Here is a 14,893-nt window from a genome sequence, read left to right as displayed (position 1 = left end):
GCTGCTGACTCGGTGCTACACGGAGCGTCGCCGTAGGCAGCGTGCCCGCTTCCAAGATGGCAGCGACGGTGTCTGGCGCGCTCGGCCGGGCGGGGTGGAGGCTTCTGCAGCTGCGGTGCCTCCTCGGTGAGAGGGCGGCAGATCCCGGGAGCGGGGAGGGGAGGGGAGGGGAGGGGAGGGCAGGGGAGGGGGCGCGAAGCCGACCTGGGCTGGGTGAGGGGCGGAAGAAACCTTGTGGCGGCTCGAGAGCAAGGTGAGATGAAGGGCATAGTGGCTCGTGCCGGCGCCTCGGGCTTGAAGTGGCCGCCTGCCTGGCTTTTGACCCCATCCTCGACCTGTGAGGAGCGAGAGCGTCAGGGAAGGGCCGGTCACTCCCGTTTCATGGAGTTGACGCAGCCCGAGAGAGGGCTGTGGGTGCCCAAGATCACACAGCTCGGTCGGTTGCAGACTGGCACACTTGTACCCAGTCTCTTAACTCCATTGTCAAGTCCCTGGGCCCTGATCCCGGGAAACAGACACAGAGAGCGCCTAGTCTACTTTTTCCCAAGTCAGTCATTTCCCCACCTCTTCAGTAATTCTTCAGTATCCTCGTACCACCTTTGCCACCATATAGTCAATAGTGTTGTTTATACGTCTATACGTAAAAATATAGACGTTTACTTAAAAGAGGAAACTTTATATCACTACCATAAATGGAAAACCAATGTCACCTTCCACAAATAGAACGTATGAATTAACATATCAACATAAATATATAACTAATGAAATAATATTCTCCTGTATTTCACCTAAAATCTTCTCGTGGACTGCAGTGGTTCTGCAATATTGCTTTGGGACCTCCCAGGTCCTTTTCGAAGTTTTATGAATATTTGGTCCGTTTTTTCTGTACATATGCTAAAATAATTGACATTTTCACACATACGTGCTGTTTCTTTTAAAAATCATTTTTTCCTGAGTTGGTCCATAGATTTTTTTTTTAAAAATGAGTGCTGTTTTGTTGTTTTTATACAAAGCTCCAAACTAAATATGTTCAGTAAAAGTAATGCCTATGACCCAGAAAATCTACTTCGAGGTATTTACTCAACAGAAATGAAAGCAAAATGTCCACAAAAAGGTTTGACCAAGTATATTCATAGCACCTTTATAATAGCTAACAGCCCAGGTGTTCAATAGAATAGTGTTTCTTAGTGGAATGCTACTCAGCAGTAAAAAGTAACAACCTCCTGATTTTCACAGAAATATGGATCAATCTAAAAAATATTCTAAGCAAAAGAAGTCTTATACATAGACAGGACACACAGCATGGTTCTGTTTAGATGAAATTCTAGGACAGGCAAGACTAGAATGAAAAATTCAGAGTAGTGTGGGTGGGGAATAACTGGGAAGGAATAAGAGGGAACTTTCTGGGGTGATGTTAATCTCTAGATAGGGGTTCAAGTTAGGCAGGTGTATACATTTGTCAAAACTCAGAATTGGCCCATTTAAGATTTGTGCATTTCATTGAATGTAAATATCACCTCAGTAAAAGAACAGTAAATAGTCAATAAATATTGAACTCTAGTTAATGATGTGCATGTTGAAATGTTTAAAGATAAAGAATTCCGAAGTCTGCAACAAATGCATTAAAAAATAAGATGAATTGGGGAATTCCCTGGCTGTCCAGTGGTTGGGACTCGGTGCTTTCACTGCCGAGGCCCAGGTTCAATCCATGGTTGGGGAACTAAGATCCCATAAGCTGTGTGGTGTGGCCAAAAAAAATAAATAAGATGGCTTGATGTATGAAGAGTGTGATGGATATACAGGTATTCATGCCACAATTCTTTCCACTTGCTTGTATGTGTGAAATTTTTTTTTATCGTAAAATGCTGGGAAAGAAAAAAGTAGTATGAGCCTTTGCTTAGGAAATACAGTACTGTACTTTTCAAAAGCCCTTTCCTAAAGTAAATGGGTGTTGCAATATTGCAGGTAAGAAAACAGAGAGACACCACATAACCACTAGGGAGTCAATACTCAGACCTTCTAATTTATAGTCCAGTGCTCTTGCCATGATATATAAATATATAGTGTTTTCAAGTCACTTTCATTTTTTTGTTTGGGCCTCACAACCCTCCCGTTGAGTAAGTAGAGATTATTTCTCTTAATTTGCGCATTTTAAAGTCATGCTCATTGGGGTGAAATGGTTTACCCATTAACACACAGCCAACAAATGATGGAAACATGCCTAGAAGACAGGTCTTCTGTTTCCTGGTTCATGCTTTTGCCACCACATGATGTCAAAAGGTTCTGAGTTTACCCAAGAATTTTGTCTGGGATCCAACACTTGGTTCTGGTTTTCCTCTGCTTTTCTTCCTCCCCATCCCTCGTACCACTCTGGGTCTCAAAGGGTCTTCTCTGGTGAGTGTCCCTGGCTGACCAGCCCAGTTTGTTTCAGTGTCCCGCTGCCGACCAGCCCTGGTGCCACGTGCCTTCCATACTTCAGCTACACAGCTGAGGTCTTCAGATCAGCAGAAGCAGCAACCTCCCCCCTCTTTTTCTCAGCAACATTCTGAGACACAGGGCACAGAAGAACCCAATCAGGAGTCTTCTCGTTCACCCCCCAGGTAGGCAGTAGAACCCCAGTCCACCCATTTCTGACCGCTTTGCGTGCTTGGGTGAATCTGTGCTTCTCCTTCCTTCTAGCCTCTCTGTTCCCTTCACACCTTTCATCATTTTCAACCTTATCTTTGAAAGGAACCTGTTGTTTCTTTGTTTGTTTTGTGAAAACGGTACCTGTACATTCTAAACCATTCTAAATAATACAGAGAAGTTCACAAGAGTAAAAAAATTATCAGAAATCGCAAACCGAGAAATAACTCTAACATTTTTGTGAATATCCTTTTCTCTAATGTGTTTCATATATAACCCTGTATATATTATAAATGATTAATTACACTGTACACTATACATGCTGTTCCAGAACCTGTTTGTTCACTCAACAGTACGTTTATAATGTCATTTCACAGTCTATATTATTTTAATGGTTGCACAGTATTCCAGCAAATGGCAGTACCAAAATTTATTTGACCTATCTTTTATTGATGGATATTTAGATTTCCTTCACTGGTATGAAAAATAATGTGATAAAGTAGATGATTCTCTCAGCAGTGGGAGCACTGAGTCAAAGGATGTGCACATTTTACATTTCTTTACACATGTGAGGCCAAATTGCCCTCCAGAAAGGAAATAATAATTTACATCTCCATTAGATGTTTCGTCTTTACTTAGTCCTGCCGCTGAGAAGTTCCTCTAGCTCTGAAATTAGAGTGTTCCCAGTCATTTTTCTGGTCTCCCAATGAAAGTAGTTTTCATTTCAATTCAACAAATACTGTTTGAGGATCTACTTTGTGCCAGGCCCTGTGAATAATGTAACCGTTGTCCCTGTCCTCGGTGGAGTTACAGTTTGGTACAAATCCAGATAAAGAAACAATGTGGTTAAGGCTATAAACTGGGAAATCCAGGGTGCTGTGACAGCGTGTACCTTCCTATCACCTGACCTCCTCGCTCATGGTTCCTTTCTCTCAGTGACTCTGTGGGAGGCGAAGGATGATATGATTTTTGCTCTGTTGGCATTCAAACACTGATACCGACACGTAAGTAAATGTCCTCTCAGCATGTGCTGAGAGGAGGCACAGAGCCTGTGGTTTCAACATGCCAGCCACGTGTTGCATGCCAGGCGGCAGGCGGTGAGGTGAGGTGTGCCGGGCTGTGTCCCCATGTGTCTCTTGCCTTTGGGTCTCAGGTACACAGACCAGGGCGGCGAGGAGGAGGAGGACTACGAGAGTGAGGAGCAGCTGCAGTGCCGCATCCTGACGGCAGCGCTGGAGTTTGTGCCCGCGCATGGGTGGACAGCAGAGGCAATTGCAGAAGGAGCCAAGGTGTGTATGGGTGCGGGCGGGGCAGCCTGACCAAGATCAGCCAGGAGGGGATCACAGCAGCCAGAGCAGGGCTTTCTTCCAGCCCAGCTCAGAGCCCCAGAGCTCCTCACTGCTGTAAGATTTTCTGGTTCGGTTTTGTTTGTTTTTCCCCAAGAGGGTAGAAATGGCTTTATTTTTAAATTGTTTTTTAATATGGAAAGAATATACCATGGAGTTAGTTCTTGGGAGTTAGGTTCAAAAGGCAGCTCATTAGGCGAGAATTGCCTATGATCAAAACTGCCATATTTCATGGACTCTAAGATGCCATTGGTTGTAAGAAGCACCATTATTTTATGCATCACTAAGAAAGAAAAATGCTGTCTGTTAAACTATGGTGCATCATCAATTTATGATTCACACTGATTGTTTAAAATGAAAAAAAAAAATGGAGATCCTAGAATTGACAAAATGTGGTGTTTGAAAACTCCCAAGGAGGCACCACCTTGGAGACCAGCACACCTCATTTTTCTATGTAAGTCTAATCATCGGTGTTTCCTCCTGCAGTGGAGCAGCCTGCTCCTTTAGATTAAGCCATAGGCTCATGTTTAGGCCTCGTTGTGCAGAATCATCAAGCATAGCCACATACCGTCCTATGAAAGGTCTGTGAGGATGGAGACTGATGGAATTGCAGATTCACATCTCCCACCCCAAGCACGTGAGATATCTGCTCCTGAAAAGGGACAGTGGGCAACTTTGCTGCTTTTTTAAAATTTAACTGTTATTTCTCTTGTCTTCTCTCACTCTCCCAAGAGCACATACGGTAACAGAAGTCACGTAAGTGAAATGTGTATACTGTATGACTCCACTGTGTGCTCACTGTAAAAGCTTTGAACAATACAAACAGATATAAAAAAGAACTTAAAAATTGTCTGTGATAACAAAGATCAACATTTTGATCTTTCAAATTAGAAAAAAAAAACCTTTCATTTGTTAATCACTCACTCTTTAAATATTTATTGAACAGAGTGTGCTAGGTCCTAAGGGCATCATAGTAGTCAGGATGGGCAAAGTTCTGCCCTTGTTGAGCTTCCAGTCTGGTGACATTAATCACATATATACAAATACATATTTATAAAATGTGGTAAGGGCTATCAGGAAAAGGTGCTATTGTGACATGCAGTGGAGGGACTGAATTTAACTCGGGGTGGGGTGAGAACGTGGTGAGGAAAGGCTTTGGAACTGAGAGCTGAGGAATGAGAAGGCTTTACTTGATTTGGTGGGGTGGGGGATGGACAAGTCCAGACAGAGACACAACATGTGCAGAGTGGAAAGAAGCCTGCACATTAGAGGAACCGAAGAAAACCATCATGCTGAGAGGCAGGAAGAGATCTGAGCTGAGTGAGGCTGGGGAAGGGTCAGTTGAGGCCACATCAGGCAAGGTTCAGAGGTCATGGTGAAGAGTTAGGCTTTCTTTTACTCTAAGAATAATTGGAGATATAGAATTCAATTCGACATTTCAAAACCATCACTTTGGCTGCTGGATGAAAAAGTATTGGAGTCAGAGAGTCACTGGGAGCTGCTGCTCGTCTTCCAGGAGAGATGAGGGCTTTCTGACCTAGAGCAGTGGCAGTGAATGTGGAGACAGGTGGGTAGATTTGGTGAGAGAATGACATAGGAGGGAGTGACAAAATGCCACCAGAGCTGCCTGCCGGTTTGCATGCGTGGGTACGTGGTGGTGCCGTTTTCTTAGATTAAGGCCACTGAAGAGCCAGGTTTGAGGAAGGCCCATGGGTACAGTCTTGAGCTTTGTTGAACATGAGGGGTCTTTGGGTCGGCCAATGGGGGACCTCAAGCATACAGGCCTGAAACTGGAGGAGCTGCCTGGACTAGAGTATACGTTGGGGCATAATCCACATATGTATGTGGTCATTAAACCATGGAAGTGAGTGGGATTGCCTAGGGTGGCATGAATGTGCCTAGAATGTCATGTGAAAAGAGAGAGGAGTCTAGGTCCTCAGGGACCACTGACATTTAAGGGTGGGGTGGAACAGGGTGGGGTGGCAAAGAAGACTGAGGTAGAGGAGCCTGCGCTGGAGGCAAAGCAGGAGAATGTGGATGAGGCAGCTAGACATTGGTGACTGCAGCGGCAGCCGTTTGAAGGGAGTACAGGTCCGAAATAACGGGTGGGTTGAGGAGTGAGTAGAGATGAGGAAGTGCAGAGGCGTTTGGCTGCGAGGGGGAGAAGACAGCTAGTATACTAAGCAGGGGAAGTGGGATGGAAGTTTGATGAGCATGTTTGAATACTGGCAGGAGGGCACAGAAACACCGGTGACGGTGAAGATACAAGAGGAAGTGGCAAAATAAAAAACGTGAGGTTCCTTGAAGGCAAGGATTATGAAATCTGGAAAACAGGTGGAAAGACTAGCCTTCGATGTATTAGGGGCAAAGTTGGAGAAGACAGCTGCAGGCTTAGTTTCTAGAAGAACCTTTAAGGAGTTCCCAGGGAAGGGCTTCTGTTTTCTCTGTGATGTAGGTGTGGTTGTCTCCTGATCCTGAAGTTAGGCAACAGTGGGAGGAGACAGAGGTTTGGAGGTAGCAGAGAAGGTTTGAGAGAATCGTTACAGAAAGGTGTGGAACTACAGGAGAGGACAGAAATGTAACAGGATTGTTTGGAAAAGTCTGATTCTACTGAATATTCTATGGTTAAATTTTTCACTCTTTTTCATATGCTTTTTTCACTCTGCATATCTCCATTCATATGGCTGCATAATACCTATCGCATTTACTTGAACTCAATTGATAAACATTTGGGTTGTTTCCAATTTTTTTAATATTATAAACCTATTTGTACGATAGATTTAAGTACGTTTCTGGTTGGTTTCTTTAGGACAAATTCTGAGAAGTGGAGTTGGTCTTTCAGGGAGTGCCTCAATCAGAAGAAATCACACCAGTTACTCGAATAGAGAGAATTTAACACAAAGAATTGTTAACTAGACGTGAAATTGGTAACCAGGTAACTGAAAGGATAAAAAGAACACTAAGGTATCGTAGAGGTAGCACCTGCAGGGAGGAGCTCTCATCCCCGGGGCTAAGGAAACAAAGGGAAGAGTTGGAATGATTACAGCTAGGAGCTTGGAGTCCCTGTGAAGGTGAAACTCCGACCTCTCAGGAGGAGGTGCTCCTCAGCGGGTGCTGGTGTCGCTGACCTTGGAGGAAGGGTCCCTTGGGGCTGGCACTTGACCTCTGGGGTCGGGAAAATGGCGGAGCGGTTGGGAGGGCAGGGAGAGGATGGTGGCTCGATGAAACTAGGTCTGCACCTGTTGAGAATCCCGCAGACTGGGTTCAGCTGCTGCCACTGGACAGAAGTGCTGCTGTGGTGAAGGAGGGCGCTGCTCACACAGACCACTAGCGGACAGGAAGTAAACAGGGAGGAGCCAGGCCCTTCCTCCTCCTCCAGCCTTGCAGTCTCCCTCTAGAGACCCTATCCGCGGACCTAACATGGAGCCAGAAGTGTGGCTTGCAGAGCCCCAGCCCCTGCATCACAAAGCTGAGGATGGAAGGGCAGGTTTGGAGCTGAGAGACAATAGCTCAACAACTGGCCCAGGGAGTGTGTATATTTTTGAGGTTCCTGTTACATACATGTTAGAGGCAGTATAGCCTGGTGGTTAAGAGCCTTAAGCCTCGGTGTCTGTAAAATGTGGATGATGGTAATACCCACCTGCTGGCGTTGCCGTGGGGCTGCAGCAAGGTCGTGTATATGATGCGCTCAGCCAGGCAGCAGGCACACGGGGAGCACGCAGTCACCCTTAGCGCTGATGCTCCTGCGGCTCTGCTGTCGAGGTGAATTTTGCCAAACTGCCCTCCAAGAGGGCTGTGTACTTCCACCAAAAGAGAGGCACTTTCCCAACGGTGGGAATTGAGAGTTCATGGTTTTTTTGGTTCCTTTTCTGTCCTCTGTCCCTGCTGCCGTCAGGGTTCTCCCTCCACTAGCTGCCAATGAGTCCTGTGTGTGAGGAATAGTAAAGGATCTCTGTGGCTTTGTTAACTCTTTGACAGCTCGTTAGGAAAAGTTTGTGAGGGACTTTCCTGGCAGTCCAGTGGTTAAGACTCCGCATTTCCGATGCAGGGGATGCGGGTTGGATCCCTGGTCGGGGAACTAAGATCCCACATGCTGTGGTGTGGTGGGGGGGGGGGGAAGAAAAGTTTGTGAGGCTTTTTTTTTAAACAACTGAGAGACCTATTTCCCGAGAGACTTAGGTTAAGCGAGTTGGTGAGGAAGAGAGTTACGAGCGCTCTTCCCAAGCCCCTTTTTATAATAGTTACAACTCCAGGTTACAAGTGTCAGAACTCGAACTCAGCTGGCTCAAGCAAGAAAGGGAGTGTCTGGTTCATTTAATAACAGAAAAGTCTGGAAGTAGCTCTGGCTTGGTGTTCTTAGATGGTTGCTGCTGGGAACTGTCTCTACAGCATATCTGCTTTGCTTTCCTCTCTGTGAGCTTCATTCTCAGCAGGGGCTTCCCATGCAGGACTAAAAATGGCTCAGCAGCCCCAGAGGACAGAGGGTACTTCTTTCTCATCGGCACTAGCAAAAGTGTGGAGGCGGCCTCATAGGGCTGGATTTGGTCACGTGCACATTCCTGAACTAGTTGCTGTGAACTCCACTTATCTAGGTCTGGATCCCCTGCTTTGCATCACACCCAGGGGCTTGATGGAGTGTGGAGGGACTGGTGGTCAGCTTCTCCCAGATCACACGGACAAGGATGAAGAGTGGGGTGTCCCACTGAGAACCAAGCTGCTGTTACTAGAAGAAGAGGCACTGGTGATGAACAGGCAGCAAGTGTCCACTCCGCCTGCCCACCACTTTCCTGTTTTCCCTCTCCCCCTCTGTAGTCTCTGGGTCTCTCCAGTGCGGCTGCCAACATGTTTGGGAGTGATGGCAGTGAACTGATACTGCATTTTGTGACCCAGTGCAACGCTCGGCTCGGCCGTGTGCTGGAAGAGGAGCAGAAGCTGGTGCAGCTGGGCCAGGCAGAGTAAGTCCCATGGCATCATTGCTCGGGGTGGCGGCTAAGGTTCAAGGAGCTTCGGCGCCACCAGCTGCCCCCAGGAGGCCCATCCAAGCAGAGCCAAGAGAGTAGCACTGAGCAGCCCTGCTGCTCTGATGGGACTGAAACGCCCCTGCCTGTCTCATCAGGAGCTGGTGGGGCCCTCCCCACTAGGGCTGAGTAAACAGTGTAGCACCGAGCCCATGCCTTTGATCCAGAGACACACTGTTTTCTTTTCCCTCTTCCAGGAAGAGGAAAACAGACCAGTTCCTGAGGGATGCTGTGGAAACCAGACTGAGAATGCTGATCCCGTACATTGAGCATTGGCCTCGGGTACAGAGTCCATATCCAGGCCCCAGGGCATAAAGTATTCATGTTTATGATCCTCAGCACCTTCACTTGGAGGGTCTGGCACACTGTTCAGAAGTTAGCGCATCAATCTCCACAAAACTAGGGATTCGCAGTGCAATTGGTAGGGCTAGGTTTCAGATTTGCGAGAGCCAGAGAGAGGACCTCTGAGCCATCTGTGTCTCAGTTCCTGGAAACGTGGGTGGCGTGGGTCCTAGATCACGTCCTGGGTGGGGTCTTAGTGGCCCGAGTGTGCCACCAGGTCTTCAGTGACGAGGAATCCATGAAGGGGATTAGAAAAGTCAGAAGATTTTACCGGCCATCATCATTAACAGGCCTGTCGTGTTCTAGATCTCAGGGAACTGGGACTTCTTTTCAGTATGTCAGTGTGATGCTTAGAGAATTGGAGTATTCATTCTAAGGGCTTCCCACCCCCCTTTTCTAAAGGTCCTTTTTTCCTGTTTCAAAGTGTGTCACAGTGCAGGCCATTCTCTCAGTTAAGAAACTCAAAGCACATCAGCACTGAGAGGGCCCGCGGATCATCTAGTGTCCTCTGCCCAGCTGGCAGACGGTTGAGCATGTAATTTCAGTTGTGGGCCCGGTGTGAGGGAGTCCAGTCCAGAGTCAAGTCCCGTCCCCTGCCCATGCTTACCGCGCTTGATTTCAGATCTCCAGCTTGATCCATTCCACCTCGAATTCCACCCCCAGACTCCTCAACTATCCCTGCTTCTTTCTCCATGTTACAGAACGGGCTGCTCTCAGTACTCAAAGACACCAGTCTAGAGCTGGCTGTCTGCATTCCCAAGTCCACGTGCTAGGGATTGAGAGTCTGATTGGGTCAGCCGAGGGTCGGATCTGCCCCGGCTCCCATTAGCTGTAGTCGGGAGCATTAGACGCCAGGAACTCACACGAGTTGGTGGAGATGGTGAGTCTCAGAATGAGGGCTGGACAGGCCCCCTTACGTACCTCCGCGGAGAGGTGAGGCGCTAGCCGCCTAAGCGCTGCTGGTACCGGTATGCGGTACCACTCCTCTGTCATCTCTCCTCAGGCCCTCAGCATCCTCCTGCTCCCTCACAACGTCCCGCCCAGCCTGAGCCTACTCACCAGCATGGTGGATGACATGTGGCATTACGCTGGGGACCAGTCCACTGACGTGAGTGCTCTCTGCAGGCCCACAGGCTCCTGGGAAGGCTTGGATTAATCATTTCCTCAGGAAGTTGGTGAAATTTCTTTGATAACAAATCCCTTCACGGGACTACAGTGTCATTCCCGTATTGGAAAGGAGAGGCTAAGGTGTGAGGAGGGTCCCTCAACAAGCCACAGTGGGATCTAGGTCATCTTCATTCAGGGACCAGTGCTGTAGCCATGAACCACTGGTATTCCTTCCCCCGCTAGACTGGTGACAAGGCATCAGAGGGCCTTGTGATTGGATTGCCATTTTATAATCATTTCCCCCTCAGCCTTCTATGATTTAGGTTGTGTAGCAGACTTTCTCAGTGTGTGTCTTTTATGAGACTGATTTAAAAAAAAAAAAGAATGCCATGGAGACACTCATTGCTTTAAAAAGAAACTCTTTCCCTGTAGCCCATGTTGGCCTGCTTTGCTACGAGATCAATAAGCCTTTAAACAGGCACCAGGAAAGAATCTGACTTGTTAATGCTATCATATTTCTGGTAGGAAATTTAAAAATATATATATATATATATATATATATATACCTTCATAAAAGAAATTAATGTATGATGGTACTTTGTGGAATCCAGGATGGGAGGCAAAAAGATGCTCCCACCACAGTTCTAACAGAGTACTTTAATATACTTCCATCGTGTGGGAATATACCACCAACAGAGATGATAGGAAAATGAAATTAGAAAGCTAAGAAATCAGAGAGATAAAACACAAAGCAGCCGAGCTAGTGCTCTAAAGAGTGGTTTGCCAGGACAGTCAGAAGTTGCTGAAGGACTTGAACTCTCAGCTCTTCCCAGGTATTCCAGTCTGTCCATGATGCTGTCTCAGCCCTCACTTCACTGATGAACACACGAAGGTTTGGTCATAACTGCCTGACCACAGAGCCTCCCTGGAGCTTAGATGTCCTGAGACTTAGGCTTTTCACTGGCGTTTCCAAAGCCGAGTGGATGTAGCAAAATCACGTGGGGTGCTTATTAAACATCCAGATCCTGGCGCTTATTTCAGACCTCCTGACTCTAAACTCTAGGAGGCTGGACCCAGTAGCTTGCATGTTTAATCTCCCAGGTGATTCTGACACCCGGCCTAGTTTGGGAACAGCAGTCTTGTCTAGAGGGCCATGTGTATCTGTGAGGAAAAGAAGAAATCAAGATGAAGCCCAGGAGTGCCAGTGGCTTTGGGTAGGAACTACCCAGACTTCCCCCAGCCTGCAGCAATAGTGGTGACCTACCTCCCTGATGGGTTTCTTTGCAGTTTAACTGGTATGCCCGCCGAGCGGTGTTGGCTGGCATCTACAACACGACAGAGTTGGTGATGTTGCAGGACTCCTCCCCAGACTTTGAGGACACTTGGCATTTCTTGGAAAACCGAATTAACGACGCAATGAACGTGGGCCACACTGCCAAGCAGGTAGCTGGGGGCTAGGCATTTGGGAAGCCTCCTCGCTAGGCACACTGTCTTCCTTGGGCCACACTGGTCACTTGTCTGTTCTCGTGCTCCCCTTTGACTTCAGCGGACAGTCCCCAGGGCCTTCCCTGAAAGCCACACTTGGCCCATTTGTGACTGACTGTGTTGTCCATAGGCTTCCTCCAGTACACAGAGCCCTCTTGACTCTACCTGTCGGGGCTAATAGGCCTACTGATTTGTCCTACCTGTCTCACCTTTGAGCTAGCGGTGGGGGCCTGAGAGAACCTGACTCTGACTCCTTCTAGGTAAAGTCCACTGGAGAGGCACTGGTGCAAGGACTCATGGGCGCAGCGGTGACAGTGAGTACTGCCCAGCTCATCCCTGCCCATCCATTCTCACGTGTGTCACTGACCCCAAGTAGTTTTGTAGTCTTAAACTGGAAAGCTAATGATAAGACTGACAGTGGTTCAGTCCCAATCTCTAGATCCCAAGTACCCCACTTCTATTTTTTCCTGGCATCAGGAAACAGTGCTCACTCCCGGGACCCTGGTATGTCAGATCTCTGCATCATAGCCACACATGCTGCCTTGGAAATCTCAGTCTTTCCCATTGGAGTTCTAGGGTCAGGGCAAGGTCTCATCACTCTCTGTTTCCATCCCTTTGTCAGCTCAAGAATTTGACAGGTCTAAACCAGCGCCGGTGAGCAAGAAGGGGTGTAAGCTAGAGTGCCCAGAAGAAAACCCGAGGATATATTTAAAGGGCTTTGAAACGTATGAGGTGCCATCCATGAAACGGGCTGTTAACGAGAGAACACCGAAGGACTCTACACACTACCACAGCCACCTGGAAACCACAGGGCACTGGAGGATAGGTACAGTTGTAGCCCAGGGTTGGGCCACTTTTTCAGTTCCTGACACCGGGCCAGGCCTCCTGATGCCTTTCTGCACTGCAGCTGTGTGATGAAAAATGCAGCGCTCAATCAAGCATTCAAGCCACAGAAACCCAGCACGCCCCTGTCCTGGTCTCTCAGGCACCTTGATCATGTCTTAACCTGCCTAGAAATGCTCTCTGGGGCTCCCGGGTCAGAGTCAGGGTCTGAAGCCACCCCAGGTGGCAGCTCTTCCACAGCACAGCACAGGCCTGTGCACCCAGAGGGAACCATGCTGCCCCTTCCTTCTCTGGTGTCCTGAGATGCTGCACTGGAAACCCCCTCGCAAGCTGCCTCACCCGAGACAGGTGCGTGCTGGACGGTGCTGCCCAGCCTGGCCAGAGGTGTGATTCCAGGCCCTGTGTCAAGTTATACCAGCACGCGTTGCAGGACTATTAGTGAACTTAGAGAGTCTGTAAAAATTATAATAAATATGTTTGAAGCAATTTCCTGTTGTGTAGGTAGTTTCCATATAGACCATGGCAGGTATCCAAGACACCAGAGTGAGACAGCAGTGTTGTGGAAAAGGCTTGAAACTAGCAGCCAGGAGACCTGAGTTCTGGTCCTGGTGCTGCCTGATACAACGGGGCAGTTAGGACAGCTCTGCATCTGTGGGCCCAGGCTTCCCATCAGTAAAATGTGGGTGGCAGGGGCCTTTTCCCCCTCACCATTAGCTCCTTTGACTCCTGTCTGTCACTGACTATTTCAGTGACACAGCCTTTAGCTTTACTAATTCTCTCAGCCTCTATGCTGGCTGGGCTTCCTTTTTCAGTCTGGTTAACTCTGTTTTATTAGTCTGCTCAGGCTGCTGTGATGAAATATGGCACAGTTGTAGAAGCTGGAAGTCCAAGATCAAGGTGCCCGCCAACTTGGTTCTGAGAACTTTCTTCCTGAATTGCAGATGACCGCCTTCTCCCTATATTCTCACATGGCAGAGAGAGAGAACAAGCTCTGATGTCTCTCCCTGTTCTTATAAGGGCACTAATCTCATCATGAGAGTCCTACCCTCATGACCTCACAAAGACCCCCATTTCCAAATATCCTCACATTAGGGGTTAGAGCTTCAACATTTTGGTACATACAGCATCCCACAGCATCTGTCTTCTGCTTTGCTGTCTCCTACCCAAGTAGACTGAATGATGGGGGTAGTAACAAGCTAGTAGGAATTTCCAGTCTCTTCTCGGGTACCTTCCTCTGGGCCCTTTCTGCACCTCTCTAATTCTTTTACCTCGACATCCTGTCAAGTTCCCCTCAGTAGCTATTCCAAATTTCATTCCATTCTCTCCTTTATAGGATCTGTCTCACACTCAGAAGACTACTTTAATTCTTAATTTACTGAGATGACACAGGCTGTGTAGCAAGGGCCCCCTCAGTGCTCTTCCCCTCTGTCTCAGGAGGAGGTGTCACTCCTTGCTAAGGCAAACTCCTCCTCATCTCCTCTGATTACTCTTCTTCTGCCCACTAAATGTTGTCCCCTGCCAAGTTCTATTTTAGGGCTTCTCCGTATAAGCTGCTGCCACCTGGGAATTCCCTGGCGGTCCAGTGGTTAGGACTCTGCGCTTCCACTGCAGGGGGCATGGGTTCGATCCCTGGTTGGGGAACTAAGATCCCACAAGTCACACGGCTCGGCCAAAAAAAAAAAAAAAAAAAAAAAGCTGCTGCCACCTTTTTGAAGTCCACTCTAACCTCTCTCTAGGCTGTTTAGGGGACTTTGGTAATTCTTTATTGAATGTTCAACCTATGAGATGCACACTGCCAGGCACTGGAGATGCAGAGATGAAGAACTCATACCTACCCACTGCAGCTGCACAGGACTGTAGATGATATCAATACAGTAAAGAGTATTGCATCTTCTTGCAGTTTCAGAAGTGCATGATCCAGACTTGGGGGGGTGGGAGGGAAAGGGTATAAACCTGCTGTTCAAGTATACTTTGCTAAAGTGTACGTTCATCCCTCGGTATCCGTGGGGATTGGTTCCGGGACACCTGCTCCCCACCAAAACCTGTGAATGCTCAAGTCCCTTATGTGAAGTGGTGTAGTATTTGCATATGACCTACACGTGTCCTCCCGTATAATTTAAATTATTT

General features: G+C 47.7%; 1 protein-coding gene across 2 annotated transcripts; it reads left to right on the top strand.

Moving 5' to 3' along the window:
* The first annotated feature begins 42 nt into the window (after window positions 1-42).
* On the top strand, window positions 43-13,252 carry COQ9 (coenzyme Q9). 2 transcript variants are annotated; one of them, XM_007129576.4, is made up of 9 exons: window positions 43-126; window positions 2,432-2,600; window positions 3,779-3,914; window positions 8,784-8,926; window positions 9,187-9,271; window positions 10,335-10,439; window positions 11,726-11,881; window positions 12,184-12,237; window positions 12,546-13,252. In XM_007129576.4, exons 1-9 carry the CDS (start codon window positions 57-59, stop codon window positions 12,579-12,581), a joined length of 954 nt encoding a protein of 317 aa, XP_007129638.2. In that variant the 5' UTR covers window positions 43-56; the 3' UTR covers window positions 12,582-13,252. The 2 variants fall into 2 exon arrangements, with proteins under 2 accessions (XP_007129638.2, XP_028341602.1); XM_028485801.2 differs by lacking the exon at window positions 10,335-10,439.
* Window positions 13,253-14,893: the final 1,641 nt, after the last annotated feature.

The sequence above is a fragment of the Physeter macrocephalus genome, unplaced genomic scaffold (genome assembly GCF_002837175.3).
Source record: "Physeter macrocephalus isolate SW-GA unplaced genomic scaffold, ASM283717v5 random_661, whole genome shotgun sequence".
Lineage (NCBI taxonomy): Eukaryota > Metazoa > Chordata > Mammalia > Artiodactyla > Physeteridae > Physeter > Physeter macrocephalus.
The sequence above is the reverse complement of the archived record's forward strand: the minus strand, read 5'-3'. Positions and strand labels throughout refer to the sequence as shown.

What these genes read in the sequence shown, in the direction of transcription:
- COQ9 (XM_007129576.4), top strand. Translation starts at nt 57, where the DNA reads ATGGCAGCGACGGTGTCTGGCGCGCTCGGCCGGGCGGGGTGGAGGCTT. An exon ending in ACATTGAGCATTGGCCTCGG is followed by an intron (nt 9,272 to 10,334) that starts GTACAGAGTCCA and finishes ATCTCTCCTCAG; the next exon opens with GCCCTCAGCATCCTCCTGCT. An exon ending in CTGGGGACCAGTCCACTGAC is followed by an intron (nt 10,440 to 11,725) that starts GTGAGTGCTCTC and finishes GTTTCTTTGCAG; the next exon opens with TTTAACTGGTATGCCCGCCG.